Consider the following 20886-nt stretch of genomic DNA (forward strand, 5'->3'; position numbering starts at 1 on the left):
ACCCTCTGCCAGCATGTGTCTGAGGCGAGCCACGGGCGGGACCAGTTTTAAGTGCTCAGCGGTCACCTGATCAGCCCAGCCACTTACTACTGGGGGGGGGGGGGGGGGGGCTGGCACTTCACAGCAGGGAGAGGTAATGCCTTCCTTGCATGTTTATTGGCTGGAAAATGGTGCTAAACATGCGGGGAAGGAAATGCAATTGACTCGAGTACCGCGTGGTGTTCGACTCGAGTAACGAGCATCTCGAGTACCCTAATACTCAAACGAGCACGAGCTCGGAACAGTGTGCTCGCTCATCTCTAGTTACATTGTATTCATTGAGATTCTGATAAAAATATATAAATCTTTGCTTTATACATTTGTAGAGATGAGCGAGCACCAAAATGCTCGGGTGCTCGTTACTCGGGACAAACTTTTCGCGATGCTCGAGGGTTCGTTTCGAGTAACGAACGCCATTGAAGTCAATGGGCGACTCGAGCATTTTTGTGTATCGCCGATGGTCGCTAAGGTTTTCATTTGTGAAAATCTGGGCAATTCAAGAAAGTGATGGGAATGACACAGCAACGGATAGGGCAGGCGAGGGGCTACATGTTGGGCTGCATCTCAAGTTCCCAGGTCCCACTATTAAGCCACTATAGCGGCAAGAGTGCCCCCCCCCCCTCCCAACAATTTTTACTTCTAAAAAACCCTCATTAGCAAGGCATACATTAGCTAAGCACCACAACAAAGCTAAGCTAAGCTACCTCCAACAAAGCACAATCACTGCCTGCATGACACTCTGCTGCCACTTCTCCTGGGTTACATGCTGCCCAACCCCCTCCCCCCCCCCCCCTGCACGACCCAGTGTCCACTGCGCACACCAAAGTGTCCCTGCGCAGCCTTCAGCTGCCCTCATGCCACACGCTGGCCTCATAGCCACACCACCCTCATGTCTATTTATAAGTGCATCTGCCATGAGGAGGAAATGCAGGCACACACTGCAGAGGGTTGCCACGGCCAGACAGCGACCCTCTTTAAAAGGGGCAGGGCGATAGCCCATAATGCTGTACAGAAGCAATGAGAAATCCAATCCGGTGCCACCTCCATCACGAGCTGCAAACGTGGGCATAGCAAGGAGGAACCCATGTGCCACACACTATTCATTCTGTCAAGGTGTCTGCATGCCCCAGTCAGACCGGGTTTTTTTATAAATAGTCACAGGCAGGTACAACTCCGCAATGGGAATTCCGTGTGCACCCACAGCATGGGTGGCTCCCTGGAACCCACCAGCTGTACATAAATGTATCCCATTGCAGTGCCCATCACAGCTGAGGTAACGTCAGGTTTAATGCAGGTGGTCTGCGGCCCACACTGCATGCCCCAGTCTGACCGGGGTTTTTAATACATAGACACTGGCAGGTATAAATCCCTAATGTGAAGTCCCTGTGGACACACAGCATGGGTGGCTCCCTGGAACCCACCGGCGGTACATAAATATATCCCATTGCATTGCCCATCACAGCTGAGTTAACATCAGGTTTAATGCAGGTGGGCTTCGGGCCACACTGCATGCCCCAGTCACACTGGGGTTCTTTAGAAGTGGACACATGGAGTTACAACTCCGTGTGGACCGACAGCATGGGTGGCTCCCTGGAACCCACCGGCGGTACATAAATATATCCCATTGCAGTGCCCAGCACAGCTGAGGTAACGTCAGCTTTAATGCAGGTGGGCTAAAAATTACTAGGATTACACTGTAGGCGAGGGCCCAAAAAATTGGTGTACCACCAGTACTAATGTACCTCAGAAAAATTGCCCATGCCCAACCAAGAGGGCGGGTGAATCCCATTAATCGCTTTGGTTAATGTGGCTTAATTTGTAACTAGGCCTGTAGGCAGCCCAGTTAAAATAAAAATTGGTTCAGGTGCAAGTTTCAACGCTTTATTGAATTGAGAATTGAAACATATAAACATTGTTTACAAAAATTATATGACTGAGCCTTGTGGGCCTAAAAAAAATTGCCCGTTCGGCGTGATTACGTGAGGTTTCAGGAGGAGGAACAGGAGGAGGAGGATGAATATAATACACAGATTGATGAAGCTAAAAGGTCCCCGTTTTTGATGGTGATAGAGAACGATGCTTCCATCCGCGGGTGCAGCCTACGTATTGTTTAGATATCGCTGCTATCCGCTGGTGGAGAAGAGAAGTCTGGGGAAATCCAGGCTTTGTTCATCTTTATGATTGTAAGCCTGTCGGCACTGTCAGTTGACAGGCGGGTACGCTTATCCGTGATGATTCCCCCAGGCGCACTAAAGACCCTCTCTGACAAGACGCTAGCCGCAGGGCAAGCAAGCACCTCCAGGGCATACAGCGTGAGTTCAGGCCACCTGTCCAGCTTCGACACCCAGTAGTTGTAGGGGGCAGAAGCATCACGGAGGACAGTCATGCGATCGGCTACGTACTCCCTCATCATCCTTTTACAGTGCTCCCGCCGACTCAGCCTTGACTGGGGAGCGATGACACAGTCTTGCTGGGGAGCCAGAAAGCTGGCAAAGGCCTTGGACAGTGTTCCCCTGCCTATGCTGTACATGCTGCATGATCTCCGCGCATCCCCTGCTACCTGGCCCTCGGAACTGCGCCTTCTGCCACTAGCGCTGTCGGATGGGAATTTTACCATCAGTTTGTCCGCCAGGGTCCTGTTGTATAGCATCACTCTCGAACCCCTTTCCTCTTCGGGTATGAGAGTGGGAAGGTTCTCCTTATACCGTGGGTCGAGCAGTGTGTACACCCAGTAATCCGTAGTGGCCAGAATGCGTGTAACGGGAGGGTCACAAGAAAGGCATCCTAACATGAAGTGAGCCATGTGTGCCAGGGTACCTGTATGCAACACATGGCTGTCCTCACTCGGAAGATCACTTTCAGGATCCTCCTCCTCCTCCTCAGGCCATACACGCTGAAAGGATGACAGGCAAGCAGCATGGGTACCCTCAGCAGTGGGCCAAGCTGTCTCTTCCCCCTCCTCCTCATGCTCGACCCCCTCATCCTCCTCCTCCTCAACGCGCTGAGATATAGACATGAGGGTGCTCTGACTATCCAGCGACATACTGTCTTCCCCCGCCTCAGTTTCCGAGCGCAAAGCGTCTGCCTTTATGCTTTGCAGGGAACTTCTCAAGAGACACAGCAGAGGAATGGTGACGCTAATGATTGCAGCATTGCCGCTCACCATCTGGGTAGACTCCTCAAAGTTTCCAAGGACCTGGCAGATATCTGCTATCCAGGCCCACTCCTCTGTAAAGAATTGAGGAGGCTGACTCCCACTACGCCGCCCATGTTGGTGTTGGTATTCCACTATTGCTCTATGCTGCTCATAGAGCCTGGCCAACATGTGGAGCGTAGAGTTCCACCGTGTGGACACGTCGCACAGCAGTCGGTGCACTGGCAGATTAAACCGATGTTGCAGGGTGCGCAGGGTAGCAGCGTCCGTCTTGGACTTGCGGAAATGTGCGCTGAGCCGGCGCACCTTTCCGAGCAGGTCTGACAAGCGTGGGTAGCTTTTCAGAAAGCGCTGAACCACCAAATTAAAGCCGTGGGCCAGGCATGGCACGTGCGTGAGGCTGCCGAGCTGCAGAGCAGCCACCAGGTTACGGCCGTTGTCACACACGACCATGCCCGGTTGGAGGCTCAGCGGCGCAAGCCAGCGGTCGGTCTGCTCTGTCAGACCCTGCAGCAGTTCGTGGGCCGTGTGCCTCTTCTCTCCTAAGCTGAGTAGTTTCAGCACGGCCTGCTGACGCTTGCCCACCGCTGTGCTGCCACGTCGCGCGACAACGACTGCTGGCGACGTGCTGCTGCTGACACATCTTGATTGCGAGACAGAGGTTGCGTAGGAGGAGGAGGAGGGTGGTTTAGTGGAGGAAGCATACACCGCCGCAGATACCAGGACCGAGCTGCGGCCCGCAATTCTGGGGGTGGGTAGGACGTGAGCGGTCCCAGGCTCTGACTCGGTCCTAACCTCCACTAAATTCAGTCAATGTGCCGTCAGGGAGATATAGTGGCCCTGCCTGCCTGTGCTTGTCCACGTGTCCGTTGTTAAGTGGACCTTGCCAGTAACCGCGTTGGTGAGGGCGCGTACAATGTTGCGGGAGATGTGGTCGTGCAGGGCTGGGACAGCACATTGGGAAAAGTAGTGGCGACTGGGAACCGAGTAGCGCGGGGCCGCCGCCGCAATCATGCTTTTGAAAGCCTCCGTTTCCACAAGCCTATACGGCAGCATCTCCAGGCTGATCAATTTGGCTATGTGCACGTTTAACGCTTGAGCGTGCGGGTGCGTGGCTGCGTACTTGCGCTTGCGCTCAAACACTTGCGCTAGCGAAGGCTGGACGGTGCGCTGAGAGACATTGCTGGATGGGGCCGAGGACAGCGGAGGTGAGGGTGTGGGTGCAGGCCGGGAGGCGCTCGTGCCTGTGTCCTGAGAGGGGGGTTGGATCTCAGTGGCAGGTTGGGGCACAGGGGGAGAGGCAGTGGTGCAAACCGGAGGCGGTGAACGGCCTTCGTCCCACCTTGTGGGGTGCTTGGCCATCATATGCCTGCGCATGCTGGTGGTGGTGGTGAGGCTGGTAGTGGTGGCTCCATGGCTGATCTTGGCGCGACAAACCTTGCACACCACAGTTCGTCGGTCGTCTGCACTCTCAGTGAAAAAATGCCACACCTTTGAGCACCTCGGCCTCTGCAGGGTGGCATGGCGCGAGGGGGCGCTTTGGGAAACAGTTGGTGGATTATTTGATCTGGCCCTGCCTCTACCCCTGGCCACCGCACTGGCTCTTCCAACCTGCCCTGCTGCTGCACTTGCCTCCCCCTCTGAAGACCTGTCCTCAGTAGGCTTAGCAAACCAGGTGGGGTCAGTCAGCTCATCGTCCTGCTGCTCTTCCTCCGAATCCTCTGTGCGCTCCTCCCTCGGACTTACTGCAATTACTACTACCTGAGTGATAGACAACTGTGTCTCATCGTCGTCGTCCTCCACACCCACTGAAAGCTCTTGAGACAGTTGCCGGAAGTCCCCAGCCACATCCCCCGGACCCCGGGAACTTTCCAAAGGTTGGGCATCGGTCACGACAAACTCCTCCGGTGGGAGAGGAACCATTGCTGCCCATTCTGGGCAGGGGCCCGGGAACAGTTCCTGGGAGTCTGCCTGCTCCTCAGAATGTGTCATTGTAATGGAGTGAGGAGGCTGGGAGGAAGGAGGAGCAGCAGCCAGAGGATTCAGAGTTGCAGCAGTGGACGGCGTAGAAGTCTAGGTGGTCGATAGATTGCTGGATGCACTTTCTGCCATCCACGACAGGACCTGCTCACACTGCTCATTTTCTAATAAAGGTCTACCGCGTGGACCCATTAATTGTGAGATGAATGTGGGGACGCCAGAAACTTGCCTCTCTCCTAATCCCGCAGCAGTCGGCTGCGATACACCTGGATCAGGAGCTCGGCCTGTGCCCACACCCTGACTTGGGCCTCCGCGTCCTCGCCCGCGTCCACGTCCTCTAGGCCTACCCCTACCCCCCAGCATGGTGTATTACCAGTAGTGCAGAAACAGAACGCTGTAATTAAATGTGCCGCTTATTGGCCTGTGGTTGGAGGCTGACTTCGCTTACGGAACGCACAGCAGAGGCAGGAAAGAATTTTGCGCAAGCCTGTAGTGAGACGTAGGTGCGTATGACTGAGCAAGTGGAATTCACAGCGCAGAAGCAGTCAAGTGGCCAAAGGCCACTAGTAGGCCTTAAGTATTTTGCTTCTATTTTTTTAAAGGCTGAGGTGATACAGCAGACAGATACTGTAGGCAGCGTATATATGTATACTGTTTCCCTCTGGACGGGATGACGGCGGTGATGTAAAGGGCAATGCAGAGCCAGGAAACAATTTTGCGCAAGCCTGCTGTAATACTTAGCTGCGTATTAATTAGGACTACTACCCCCAGCAGAGATGCAGTACACTCAAGACGGTCACAGGCAGCCCAAAGATAGTATTTTTCCCAAATTTGTTTGAAAAAGCCCACTGCCTATATAGACAGTATATCTCTTTACCTTTCCCACTGTCCCTGCCTCACCACTACTGGCCCTATACTATGTAAAATTACTGCAGACTGAGGACGCAATGCTCTGCACGCCCAATATACAAAAAAAAAAAAATGTGCAAAACTGCTCACAGCAGCCTTAACAGTACTGCACACTGTCAGATGTGGCCCTAAGAAGGACCGTTGGGGTTCTTGAAGCCTAAAATAACTCCTAACACTCTCCCTATAGCAGCAGCAGCATCAGCAGCACTGTCCCTGATCTCTGTCAGAATGCATCTGTGGCGAGCCGCGGGAGGGGCCGATTTATATACTCGGGTGACACCTGATCTCGCCAGCCACTCACTGCAGGGGGGTGGTATAGGGCTTGAACGTCGCAGGAGGAAGTTGTAATGCCTTCCCTGTCTTTCTATTGGCCAGAAAAGCGCACTAACGTCTCAGAGATGAAAGTGAAAGTAACTCGAACATCGCGTGGTGCTCGCCTCTAGTAACGAGCATCCCGAACACGCTAATACTCGAACGAGCATCAAGCTCGGACGAGTACGCTCGCTCATCTCTATACATTTGCCAGCAACACACTAGTCCTGCCTGTAGAGGACACTTCTTAATTCTATTAAACACCTTGTTTGTAAATTAAACAGTAGATACTTAGTTACGAGTGGAGTTCTCACCGTTCTTCTCTCCTCCGGGGAGCTCTCACTGCCTTGAGCGCTGCAGAAGCTGCTGCTGTTGGATAAGGAGTTCGAGGGTGGACGATTCCTACAGAGTTCTGTTGGATGATTTCCAAGGTGTCTTGACATATTAAAGGAAAAATCAAAAACGACCATCAAGTTATGGTAAAAGATTTCAGGCTTATTTGGATCATAAACTTGTTTGTATAAACTCTGACATTGCTTATGGAAATGGAGATTAAAAGGCTGAACCTGCGGCCAATGCTGTAGTTTTTAGGGGTTGTGCAGAGATTGTAATCTGGCCCATAGCCCCCACAACATTGTGCTACGGCAGTCCTCCATGGTGCTATGGGGATTGTGAGGTTACCACTGCTTCAGGGAAAAGCACCATATCAATTTTGCACCAGAGTCAGACCGCTTTCATGGGCGACAAAATTGCGTGATTTTCACATGATGCAATAGCACGAGAAAACGCACGTTTCCGAATCCCACAGTTTCCAATGGGTTTCTGTTACATTAGCAATGTTTTCACTGATGCTATGTTGCGAGAAAAAAAATTGCGGCTGCTCTATCTTTCTGTGATATGCTATTTTGTCTCTCCCATGTTTCCCTATGGAGTCTCCTTGCTCTATGACCTGTACAGGGAGGGGAAGGAGGTGAGCTGTGACATTAACTATTGTGAATGGTGGACCCTGTGTTATCTATATATAGGTGTCACCTCTCAGTGTAATCCTGTCTGTTCAGGCAGGATGAGGAGGTGAGCTGTGACTATTGTGAATGGTGGTCCTGTGTTATCTATATACAGGTGTCTCCTCTTAGTGTAGTCCTGTCTGTACAGGGAGGGGAGGAGGTGAGCTGTGACTATTGTGAATGGTGGGTCCTGTGTTATCTATATACAGGTGTCTCCTCTTAGTGTAGTCCTGTCTGTACAGGGAGGGGAGGAGGTGAGCTGTGACTATTGTGAATGGTGGGTCCTGTGTTATCTATACATAGGTGTCTCCTCTCAGTGTAATCCTGTCTGTACAGGGAGGGGAGGAGGGGAGCTGTGACTATTGTGAATGGTGGCTCCTGTGTTATCTATATATAGGTGTCTCCTCTCAGTGTAATCCTGTCTGTACAGGGAGGGGAGGAGGGGAGCTGTGACTATTGTGAATGGTGGGTCCTGTGTTATCTATATATAGGTGTCTCCTTTCAGTGTAATCCTGTCTGTACAGGGAGGGGAGGAGGGGAGCTGTGACTATTGTGAATGGTGGCTCCTGTGTTATCTATATATAGGTGTCTCCTCTCAGTGTAATCCTGTCTGTACAGGGAGGGGAAGGAGGTGAGCTGTGACATTAACTATTGTGAATGGTGGACCCTGTGTTATCTATATATAGGTGTCACCTCTCAGTGTAATCCTGTCTGTTCAGGCAGGATGAGGTGAGCTGTGACTATTGTGAATGGTGGGTCCTGTGTTATCTATATATAGGTGTCTCCTCTCAGTGTAATCCTGTCTGTTCAGGCAGGATGAGGTGAGCTGTGACTATTGTGAATGGTGGTCCTGTGTTATCTATATACAGGTGTCTCCTCTTAGTGTAGTCCTGTCTGTACAGGGAGGGGAGGAGGTGAGCTGTGACTATTGTGAATGGTGGGTCCTGTGTTATCTATACATAGGTGTCTCCTCTCAGTGTAATCCTGTCTGTACAGGGAGGGGAGGAGGGGAGCTGTGACTATTGTGAATGGTGGCTCCTGTGTTATCTATATATAGGTGTCTCCTCTCAGTGTAATCCTGTCTGTACAGGGAGGGGAGGAGGGGAGCTGTGACTATTGTGAATGGTGGCTCCTGTGTTATCTATATATAGGTGTCTCCTCTCAGTGTAATCCTGTCTGTACAGGGAGGGGAAGGAGGTGAGCTGTGACATTAACTATTGTGAATGGTGGACCCTGTGTTATCTATATATAGGTGTCACCTCTCAGTGTAATCCTGTCTGTTCAGGCAGGATGAGGTGAGCTGTGACTATTGTGAATGGTGGGTCCTGTGTTATCTATATATAGGTGTCTCCTCTCAGTGTAATCCTGTCTGTTCAGGCAGGATGAGGTGAGCTGTGACTATTGTGAATAGTGGTCCTGTGTTATCTATATATAGGTGTCTCCTCTTAGTGTAGTCCTGTCTGTACAGGGAGGGGAGGAGGTGAGCTGTGACTATTGTGAATGGTGGGTCCTGTGTTATCTATATATAGGTGTCTCCTCTCAATGTAATCCTGCCTGTGCAGGGAGAGAAGGAGGTGAGCTGTGACTATTGTGAATGGTGGACCCTGTGTTATTTATATATAGGCGTCTTCTCTGTGTAATCCTGTCTGTACAGGGAGGGGAGGAGGTGAGCTGTGACTATTGTGAATGGTGGATCATGTGTTATCTATATATAGGTGTCTCCTCTTAGTGTAATCCTGCCTGTACAGGGAGAGAAGGAGGTGAGCTGTGACTATTGTGAATGGTGGACCCTGTGTTATTTATATATAGGCGTCATCTCTCAATGTAATCCTGCCTGTGCAGGGAGAGAAGGAGGTGAGCTGTGACTATTGTGAATGGTGGACCCTGTGTTATTTATATATAGGCGTCATCTCTCAATGTAATCCTGCCTGTGCAGGGAGAGAAGGAGGTGAGCTGTGACTATTGTGAATGGTGGGTCCTGTGTTATCTATATACAGATGTCTCCTCTCGGTGTAATCCTGCCTGTGATGATAATGAGTTGACGGTTGAGAAGTTTCCTACAGAACAGGAAGTGTCAGACTATTATTGGGCTTAGTGGTCAGTGTGCAGGAAGGGAAGGAGGTGAGCTGTGACTGTTGTGAATGGTGGGTCCTGTGTTATCTATGTATAGGTGTCTCCTCTCAGTGTAATCCTGCCTGTGATGATAATGAGACGACTATTGAGAAGTTTCCTCTACAGAGCAGGAAGTGTCAGACTACTAGTCTCAGGGGCTGTTCACACAGCCGGAACATTTCTGCAACACCCCTATGGAAACTGCCGCCTTGAGGAAAATTACGCACCAAAGTCCCCATGGCTTACATGGATATTGATGCGATATTAAAAATAGCTTAATTCTGCAGTGTGAAAACTCCAGCATTTCAAGACTTTTTTTAGGTTATCTATGACATTGAAAATGTAAAACAAAAATCTTAAAAGTATATGTTTTACCTTAAAAAACTGATTTCTATGATAGATTATTGTCTGACCGCTGAAAAGAAAAACCTTGTTTCAATTGCAGCAGAAAACTGATCATCATCAACTACTCATCATTGTGTCGTGGGGGTGGGGGGGTTATGTGAGATTCGGTCGGCTCGCTCCCCTGACGCACCTCTTCTCCTCAGAGACATTATCTATTGCAATGCTGGCACTTCTGCATCCGCGTGAAAGTGCGTCCCGTGACCTCTGGGGGCTCCTCAGGGAAAGCGAGAATGTCTGCAAGAGAGAAAATATATATTTATAGGAGGGACGCTCAGAGGGTGGAAATGTTAATACCCCTGACAGCTCTGGCTGTCCAATAATCTGATGCTCTCCAAGTCTGCCTGTAGGGGGCAGGCTGAATGTTTACATCTATCCACAGTGAGAGGCTTTATATATAGCAGCAGTGTCCACTAGGGGGCATAATCCAGATCAATTTTTACCATGTAAATATATAGCAGCCTAGCTTGGAAACAAGATTTGATACAGGCGGACATGGAGGCTCTAGTTCCCTGTTGTATCACCTCTAGCTGGGATACAATATGTGATACCGGGTGGCAGAGAGGCTCTAGTACCCTGTTGTACTGCCTCTAGCTTGGATACAATATGTGATACCGGGTGGCATGGAGGCTCTAGTACCCTGTTGTACTGCCTCTAGCTTGGATACAAGATGTGATACAGGCGGGCATGGAGGCTCTAGTACCCTGTTGTACTGCCTCTAGCTTGGATACAAGATGTGATACAGGCGGGCATAGAGGCTCTAGTACCCTGTTGTATCGCCTCTAGCTTAGATAGAGGATGTGATACAGGGAGCATGGAGGCTCTAGTACCCTTTTGTACCACCTCTAACATGGATAAAAGATGTGATACGGGCAGGCATGGAGGCTTTAGTACCCTGTTGTACTGCCTCTAGCTTGGATACAAGATGTGATATAGGGGGCATGGAGGCTCTAGTGCCCTGTTGTACCACCCTTAGCTTGGATACAAGATGTGATATGGGGCATGAAGGTTCTAGTACCCTGTTGTACCGCCTCTAACTTGGATAGAGGATGTGATACAGGGAGCATGGAGGCTCTAGTACCCTGTTGGTCTGCCTCTAGCTTGGATAGAAGATGTGATACGAGGGGCATGGAGGCTCTAGTACCCTGTTGTACCGCCTCTAACTTGGATAGAGGATGTGATACAGGGAGCATGGAGGCTCTAGTACCCTGTTGGTCTGCCTCTAGCTTGGATAGAAGATGTGATACGAGGGGCATGGAGGCTCTAGTACCCTGATGTACCCCCTCTAGCTTGGATACAAGATGTGATACGGGGGGCATTAAGGCTCTAGTACCCTGTTGTGCCACCACTAGCTTGGATTCAAGATGTGATACAGATGGGCATGAAGGCTCTAGTACCCTATTGTATCAAGCTAGACTGGGTACAAGATGTGATACGGGGGCATGGAGGGTCAAGTGCCCTGTTGTACCACCCTTAGTTTGGATACAAGATGTGATATGGGGGCATGAAGGCTCTAGTACCCCGTTGTACTGTCCCTAGCTTGGATACAAGATGTGATACGGGGGCATGGAGGCTTTAGTGCCCTGTTGTACCACCCTTAGCTTGGATACAAGATGTGATATAGGGGGCATGGAGGCTCTAGTGCCCTGTTGTACCACCCTTAGCTTGGATACAAGATGTGATATGGGGCATGAAGGTTCTAGTACCCTGTTGTACTGCCTCTAGCTTGGATACATGATGTGATACTGGTGGGCATGGAGGCATACAGGTTCTGTATGGTATCCTGCAGCATATTGCTCTACATTTGCCGTAATCAATCCTCTATATTCTGTAAACTCATAGGATGTGGAAGTTGGTGTCCCAAATGGTCCTTGTAAGGAAAATACTAGAGATGAGCGAGTACAAAAATGCACGGGTGCTCGTTACTCGAGTCGAACTTTTAGTAATGCTCGAGAGCTGGTTTCGACTAACGAATCCCATTGAAGTCAATGGGAGACTTGAGCATTTTTCAAGCTGACTGATGCTCCGCATAGGGGAGGTTGTGTGAAACACCTGAAAACATCAGAAAGTCATGGAAACACCATAAAAACTGATAGGGAAGGGAAGGGGCAGCATGCATGGGTGCATTTGAGGCTCCCAGGTCCCACTATTAAGCCAAATTGGAGGCAAGAGCCTGGCGGTCCCCCCCCTAACAATTTACTTGAGACAGACCACAAGTAGCAAGGCATACGCGCTGGCACATCTTAGCTAAGCACCACACGATCTGCAAGCAAAGCCAATCACCACCTGCGGCTGACACCGCTGCCTCTTCTCCTGTGTTACATGCTGGCATTGCTGTCAAATCCCCTGTGTGAGCCTGCATCCACAGCGCACACAAAATTTTCAATGCGCAGCGTTCAGCTACCCTCATGCCTGATAGCCAGACCACCCTCATGTCGATTTATAAGTGCGTCTGCGATGAGGAGGAACTGCAGAGGGGCACTGCGAGGCACTGCCACACACTGCAGAGGGTTGGCAGTGCCTCCCAGCGCCCCCCCCCCTTTGAAGTGCTGTTGAGAATTGATGATAAATTGACATACGCTCATCATTCCAATTCCGTGCCACCTTCGTCACAAAATTGTCAGTAGCCGCAAACGTGGGCATAAAGGGGACTCAGGTGCCAGCACTTCTACACATCTCCACAATGCAGCAATACTCTGTGTGGGAAGCACGCGATTGGGCCCAGGGTCAGGCTCGCTCCCAGCCTCCACCTTGTATGACCCAAGGTGCCGTGAGTTACATAGCAATGGGAAATCCATGTGTCAATTCATTCTGTGTAGGTGTCAGATAGCTCAACACCACAATGGGAAGTCTTTGAGTTCCTTGGGCTTGCCTATGCTGTCGGTGCACAAAGTTGGTATTACACAGGAAGAAATCAGAGTGCCCAAACACCCCGACCAGGACCTCAGCCCACATTTCTACCCTAGTCAGTCAGTGTATTTGTGCCAGATAGGTAAAACACCGCGATGGGAAGTCTTTATGCACTCACAGCATAGTATTACACAGGACGAAATCAGAGTGCCCAAACATGGCAGAGTTTAACCCCTCCAAGGGCCTCGGCCCACATTTCTGCCCTAGTCAGTCAGTGTGTTTGTGCCAGACAGGAAAAACTAGGCAATGGGAAGTCTTTGTGCACCCACAGCTTAGACGATCCCCTGGAACCCAAGGAAAGTATTACACATAAAGAAATCAGAGCGCCCAAACAAGGCAGTTTCACCCTGCCAAGGACCTCAACCTCAGCTAACACCCACAGTAATAGTGGGCATAAAGCGGAGTCGGATGCTAGTGCAGCTGTGAACGTCTCATTAATGCAGTAACGCTCCTTTTGTTTGGCCCAAACCAGTGTCTCAGATAACTGTGGTAACACGAGAGAAAATACCTGTTGCCCAGCGCTGGTCCTCAGACCCCAAGCAGGAGGAGGAGGTGGCATAACAAGGCCAAGAAGCCATGACCGAGGTAGGACCCACAATAATCTGTTTGGGAAGTACGTGCGCAGGCCCTGGGTCAGGCTCGGTCCCAGCCTCCACCTTTTGTGACCCAAGGTGCCGCGAGTTACATAGCGATGGGATGTCCATGTGCCACATACTATTCATTCTGCGTAGGTGTCAGATAACTCAACACCGCAAGGGGAAGTCTTTGAGTTCCTTAGGCTCGCCTATGCCGTCAGTGCACAAAGATGGTATTACACAGGAAGAAATCAGAGTGCCCAAACATGGCAGAGTTTCACCCCGCCAAGGACCTTGGCCTCGGCCCACATTTCTGCCCTAGTCAGTCAGTGTATTTGTGCCAGATAGGTAAAACACTGCGATGGAATGTCTTTCTGCACCCTCAGCATAGGCAGACACCAGTAACATTTCTGTAGCAAAAGTATAGGTGGACCCCAGTAACATTTCTGTAGCAAGAGTATAGGTGGACCCCAGTAACACTTCTGTAGCAAAAGTACAGGCGGACCCCTGTAACTTTTCTGTAGCAAGAGTATAGGCAAACCCCTGAAACATTGGTGTACCAAGAGTGTAGGCAAAGGACGGGAATATTAGTTAGATAATAGTATAGGAGAGGGCCAGAAAAATTGGTGAACCAAGAGTACAAGTGCACCCCTGAAAAATTGCTAAACCGCGACGGCAAGTGAAACCCATAAACATTTTTAAATGATACAGCTCGCTGTTGCTTAATTTGTAACAGAGCCTGGAGGCAGCCCTGTGAAAAAAAATAGTTTCTGTTAGAGTATCAATACATTTGAAACTTTGAAAAATTGTAAAAAAAAAAACTTTAAAACAGAGCCTTTTGGGCCTCAGAAAAATTGACAGTTCAGCGTAATTACATGATAATTTAGGAGGAGGAGGAGTAATAATATCCGAGGGTGATTGACAAAGCCAATTCCCTCTTTTTTGTGGTGATAGAGGATGCTTTTCTCCTGTTGCAGCGAAAATAATCATTAGATTCTGCTACTTTCCGCCAGTGAAGAAGAGAATTCTGGGGAAATCCAACCTTTGATCATCTTTATGAGTGTAAGAATGTCGGCACTGGCAGTTGACAGGCGGGTACGCTCATCCATGATGATTCCCCCAGCTGCACTAAGCACCCTCTCTGACTAGACACTAGCGGAAGGGCAGGCCAGCACCTCTAGGGCGTACAGTGCAAGTTCGTGCCACGTGTCCAGCTTTGATACCCAAAAGTTGTGTGGAGCAGAGGCATCACGGAGGATGGTGGTACGATCGGCTACGTACTCCCTCATCATCTTTTTACAATGCTCCCTCTGACTCAGCCTTGACTGGGGAGTTGTGACCCATTCTGGCTGGGGAGCCATAAAGCTGGCAAAGGCACTGAAAGGTGTTCTCCTGCCTGCCCTGGACATGCTGCCTGATCCCCGTGCCTCCCCTGCTACTTGGCCTTTGGAACTGCGTCTTCTGCCACTAGCGCTGTCAGATGGGACCTTTAGCATCACTTTTTCCACCAGGGCCCTGTGGTATTGCATCACTCTCGTACCCCTTTCTTCTTCAGGAATGAGAGTGGAAAGGTTCTCTTTATACGGTGGGTCGAGAAGGGTGTACACCCAGTAATCCGTGTTGGCCAGAATGCGTCTAACGCGAGGGTCACAGGAAAGGCAGCCTAACATGATGTCAGCCAAGTGTGCCAGGGTACCAGTACGCAACACATTGCTGTCCTCACTAGGAAGATGACTTTCAGGATCCTCCTCCTCCTCCTCCCCCTCTCTACAGCCCATACACGCTGAACAGATGAGAGGCAAGCAGCATGGGTATCCTCTGCAGTGTGCCCAGCTGTCTCTTCCCCTTCCCCTTCCCCCTCCCCCTCCTCCCCCTGCCCCTCCTCCTCCAAAACGCGCTGAGATATAGACATGAGGAGGTCTGCCTATCAAGCAACATACTGTCATCCCGTCTCCTGTTCCAACTGCAAAGCGTCGGCCTTTATGCTTTGCAGCGAACTTCTCAGCAGGCAAAGCAGCGGGATGGTAACGCTAATGATTGCCGCATCGCCGCTCACCATCTGGGTGGACTCCTCAAAGTTTCCGAGCAATTGGCATATATCTGCCAACCATGCCCACTCCTCAGTAAAGAATTGTGGAGGCTGACTAACACTCGGCCACCCTTGTTGCAGCTGGTATTCCACTATTGCTCTACGCTGCTCGTACAGCCTGGCCAACATGTGCAGCGTAGAATTCCAGCGTGTGTGCATGTCGCACAGCAGTCAGTGCTCTGGCAGCTGAAACCAACGTTGGACTTGCGGAAATGTGTGCAGACGCAGCGCACCTTGCCGAGCAGGTCAGACAACTTGGGGTGGTTTTTCAGAAACTGCTGAACCACCAGATTGAAGACGTGAGCCAGGCATGGCACGTGTGTGAGGCTGCCGAGCTGCAGAGCGGCCACCAGGTTACAGCCGTTGTCACACACGACCATGCCCGGTTGGAGGCTCAGCGGCTAAAGCCAGAGGTCAGTCTGCTCTGTCAGACCCTGCAGTAGTTCGGGGGCCGTGTGCCTCTTGTCACCTAAGCTGATTAGTTTCAGCACGGCTTGCTGATGCTTGCCCACCTCCGTGCTGCCGCGCCGCGCGCTGACTGCTGGCAATGTGCTTACACTTCTTAATTGAGAGGTATACATGACGGAGGAGGAGGAGGAGGGGGGAGGGTTTGGAGGAAGTGGCATAAAACGCAGCAGATACCAGCACCGAGGTAGGACTCGCTATTTTGGGTGTGGGTAGGATGTCAGCGGTCCCAGGTTCTGACTCGGTCCCAGCCTTCACCAAGTTCACCCAATGTGCCGTCAGGGAGATATAGTGGCCCTGCCCACCAGCACTTGTCCACGTGTCCGTGGTTAAGTGGACCTTCCCAGTAACCGCGTTGGTGAGGGCACGATTTATGTTGCGGGAGATGTGCTGGTGTAGGGCTGGGAAAGCACACTGGCAAAAATAGTGGCGACTGGGGACCAAATAGCGCGGAACTGCCGCTGCCATCATGTTTTTGAAAGTCTCCGTTTCCAAAAGCCTGTACAGCAGCATCTCCAGGCTGATTAATTTGGCAATGTGCACGTTTAAAGCTTGTATGTGCGGGTGGGTGGCGGCGTATTTGCGCTTTCGCTCCAACGCTTATGTTAGCGACAGTTGAACGCTGCGCTGAGAGACATTGCTGGATGGAGTGGAGGACGGTGGAGGTGAGGGTGTGGGTGCAGGCCGGGAGGTGCACGTGCCTGTGTCCTGGGAGGGAGATTGGATCTGTGTGGCAGGCTGGGGCACAGGGGAAGAGGCAGTGGTGTGACCCGGAGGCGGTGAATGTCCTTCATCCCACCTTGTCGGGTGCTTGGCCATCATATGCCTGTGCATGCTGGTGGTGGTGAGGCTGGTATTGGTGGCTCCCCGGCTGATCTTGGTGCGACACAGGTTGCACAACTCTGTTCGTCGGTCGTCCACGCTCTCACTAAAAAACATCCACACCTTTGAAGACCTAGCCCTCTGCACGGAGGCTTGCCGCGAGGGGGTGCTTTGGGAAACAGTTGGGGGATTCTTTGCTCTGGCCCTGCCTCTACCCCTGGCCACTCTACTGCTTCTTCCAACCTGTCCTGCTGCTGCACTTGCCTCCCCCTCTGAAGCCCTGTCCTCAGTAGGCTTAGCAAACCAGGTGGGGTCAGTCACCTCATCGTCCAGCTGTTCTTCCTCCGAATCCTCTGTGCGCTCCTCCCTTGGACTTAGTGCCCTTACTGCAGCCTGATAACGCTATTACTGAAAGGCTGGGAACAGGCCTAGATGCGTAATACAAAAATTGATGCACTACTACTCCCAGCCAGCCACGGTCAGGTGTAGCCCTAAGAAGGACAGTTGGGGTTCTTGAAGACTGGATCCTACTCTAACACTTTCCCTATATCAGCAGCAGCACTTTCCCTAACCTCTGCCAGCATGCGCCTGAGGCGAACCTCGGGGGCGGGACCAGTTTAAGTACTCGGCGGTCACCTGATCGTCCCAGCCACTCACTACTGTGGGGTGGGATAGGGCTGGCACGTCACAGGAGGAAGAGGTAATGCCTTCCCTGCATGTCTATTGGCCAGAAAATGGCGCTAAACATGCGGGGAAGGAAATGCAACTGACTTGAGTACCGTGTGATGTTCGTCTCGAGTAACGAGCATCTTGAGTACCCTAATACTCGAACGAGCATCAAACTCGGACCAGTGTGCTCGCTCATCTCTAATCTACACTTCAAACAGAGATGTGCGGTTACCTTGGTATGTAGACATATAGTCACCTTTTGGAATGAAGACTTGGTTAGCTGTTTTAGAACAATATAAAAAGGTACTATTTTCTCAAGTCAGAAGTCCACGGACAGATTATCGCTGCGGAATTCACAGTCAGACACCTGCAATGTCCGTCCTTGAGCATGCTGTGTTAAACGCACAGCCAGCTCCTATTGCAGTCAATGAAAGCCGTCCGTCCCGCGATACTTCCGCTGTGAGCAATACCGACCCAGCTGTGGGCAGGAGGCCTTAGAAGCTCTGGGTAGTCTGGACGCTTCAGAGACAGAATGAGGATGTCTCTGTTGAGCCCCTAGAAGTGAGGAGAACCTTCGGTGATGGTAATATATCATCTGTAACCTTTTAGGTAATAATGTGTAGATAATGATGTAATGTACTTGCTATCTTTATACTTTGTGATGGGACGTCTGTAACCTTTATGCTTTGTATATAGACCTAATAGTTTACAGATGCAGGACCATTATTCACACTAGGCTTGATTAAAATGTGGTTTAAATACATTCTTAATTACAGATGAGTGAGCACACTCGTCTGAGCTTGATGCTCGTCTGAGCATTAGGGTACTCAAGATGCTCATTACTCGAGTCGAACACCACGCGGTACTCGAGTCAATTCCATTTCCTTCCCGGCATGTTTAGCGCCATTTTCTGGCCAATAGCCATGCGGGCAAGGCGTTACCACTTCCTGCTGTGACGTGCCAGCCCTATCCCACCCCCCAGCAGTGAGTGGCTGGCGAGATCAAGTGACCACCGAGTATTTAAAGCTGTCTCGTCCGCGGCTCGCCTCAGACACGCTGGCAGAGATTAGGGAAAGTGCTGCTGCTGATATAGGGAGTGTTAATGTAGGTCCTGTCTTCAAGAACCCCAACGGTCCTTCTTAGGGCTACATCTGACTGTGTGCATTACTGTCGTGGCTGGCTGGGAGCAGTAGTGCACCATTTTTTTTTCATCTCGGGCTGTGCAGGCCATTTCAGCTATAGCGTTCTCAGTCTGCAGTGTATTATACAGAGTATAGGGAAAGTGCTGCTGCTGATATAGAGAAAGTGTTAGAGTAGGATCCTGTCTACAAAAACCCCAAAGCTCCTTCGTTGGGCTACATCTGACCGTGTGCATTTTACTTGGGGCCTGCTGCGAGTAGTAGTGCTTCCATTTTTGTATTACACAGCTAGGCCTGTTTGCAGCCTTTCAGTAAAATTTTTATTCAGGCTGCAGTGCCGTACAATACCGCTCTCACCGTGAAACTGCACTCAAATAATTCCTAGCTTGCTGCAAACTACCTCAGTTATACTGTTCTCTGTCTGCAGTGAATTAGACCGCAGTCTCACCGCTAAACAGCACTGTAATATTACCGGGGCCACTGCAAAGTATTTCAGCTCTGCTGCTGTGCAGAGCGTCTCAAAATACCCTTTCCTTGGTGGGGTTGAGATCGCCGCAGTTACCAGCACTATCCACTGGCTTTAGAGTCTTCTCCCACTCCACACAGCCTCTATTATCTACAAGTCTCTGCGAGCAATAAATGACCCCTGGGTATCAGCGCAAGACAGCCGGTTACTTTTTTCAAGTCACAGCATAGAGCCTCCACTATCTACAAGTCTCTGTGTGCGGTGAATTAAGGCCCAGTTGTCAGCGCTGTACAGTGGGGTAATTTATTTGGGCCCTGCTCTATTCTTAATCTGCCATGATGAGGGGTAAGGGTCAAGGACATGGACGCGGACGTCCAAGTGAGGGTGTGGGCACAGGCCGAGTACTTGGGCGTGGTGAATCACAGCCGGCTGCTGCGGGATTAGGAGAGAGGCAAGTTTCTGGGCTCCCCAGCTTCATAACCCGATTTATGGGCCCGCGTGGTAGCCCTTTATTACAAACAGAGCAGTGCGAGCAGGTCCTGTCGTGGATGGCAGAAAATGTATCCAGCAATGTATCGACCACCCAGTCTTCTTCGCAGTCCACTACTCCCGGACTAGGGACTGCAACTCTGAATCCTCTGGCTGCTGCTCGTCCTTCCTCCCAGCCTCCTCACTCCATGAAAATGACATATTCTGAGCAGGCAGACTCCCACGAACTGTTCTCGGGTCCCTGCCCTGATTGGGAAAAAATGGTTCCTCTCTCACCTGAGGAGTTTGTCGTGACCGATGCCCAACCTTTGGAAAGTTCCCGGAGTCTGGGTGATGAGGCTGGGGACTTCCAGCAACTGTCTCAAGAGCTTTTTGTGCATGAGGAGGATAATGACGATGAGACACAGTTGTCTGTCACTGAGGTAGTAGTAAGGGCAGTAAGTCCGAGGGAGGAGCGCACAGAGAATTCGGAGGAAGAGCAGTTGGACGATGAGGAGACTGACCCCACCTGGTTTGCTAAGCCTACTGAGAACTGGGCTTCAGAGGGGGAGGCAAGTGTAGCAGCAGGACAGGTTGGAAGAGGCAGTGGGGTGGCCAGGGGGAGAGGCAGGGCCAGAGCGAAGAATCTCCCAACTGTTTCCCAAAGCACCACCTCGCGGTAAGCCTCCGTGCAGAGGGCTAGGTGTTCAAAGGTGAGGATGTTTTTCAGTGAGAGCGCGGACGACCGACGAACAGTGTTGTGCAACCTGTGTCGCACCAAGATCAGCCGGGGAGCTACCACTACCAGCCTCATCACCACCAGCATGCGCAGGCATATGATGGCCAAGCACCCCACAAGGTGGGACGAAGGCCGTTCACCATCTCCGGGTCACACCACTGCCTCTTCCCCTGTGCCCCAACCTGCCACACATATCCAATCTCCCTTCCAGGACACACACAGAGGCGCCTCCCGACCTGCACCCACACCCTCACCTCCACTGTCCTCCACTCCATCCAGCAATGTCTCTTAGCACAGCGTTCAGCTGTCGCTAACACAAGCGTTGGAGCGAAAGCACAAATACGCTGCCACCCACCCGCATGCACAATTTTTAAACGTGCACATTGCCAAATTAATGGAGACGCTGCCGTACAGGCTTGTGGAAATGGAGACTTTCAAAAACATGATGGCGGCGGCGGCGGTCCTGCGATACTCGGTCCCCAGTCGCCACTATTTTTCCCGGTGTGCTTTCCCAGCCCTACACCAGCACGTCTCCCGCAACATAAATCGTGCCCTCACCAACGCGGTTACTGGGAAGGTCCACTTAACCACGGACACGTGGACAAGTACAGGCGGGCAGGGCCGCTATATCT

General features: G+C 51.1%; 1 protein-coding gene across 1 annotated transcript in view; it reads right to left on the minus strand.

The window, feature by feature from the left end:
* Window positions 1-20886, minus strand: part of LOC136626803 (rap1 GTPase-activating protein 1-like) — a 168245-nt gene that overhangs the window by 16893 nt on the left and 130466 nt on the right. The window contains exons 14-15 of the mRNA XM_066601808.1: window positions 10046-10149; window positions 6709-6829 (exon numbers count right to left, since the gene is read on the minus strand). Coding sequence (XP_066457905.1) covers window positions 6709-6829; window positions 10046-10149 — 225 coding nt within the window. The remainder of the gene's footprint in view (window positions 1-6708; window positions 6830-10045; window positions 10150-20886) is intronic.

The sequence above is a fragment of the Eleutherodactylus coqui genome, chromosome 4 (assembly GCF_035609145.1).
Source record: "Eleutherodactylus coqui strain aEleCoq1 chromosome 4, aEleCoq1.hap1, whole genome shotgun sequence".
NCBI classification, from domain to species: domain Eukaryota; kingdom Metazoa; phylum Chordata; class Amphibia; order Anura; family Eleutherodactylidae; genus Eleutherodactylus; species Eleutherodactylus coqui.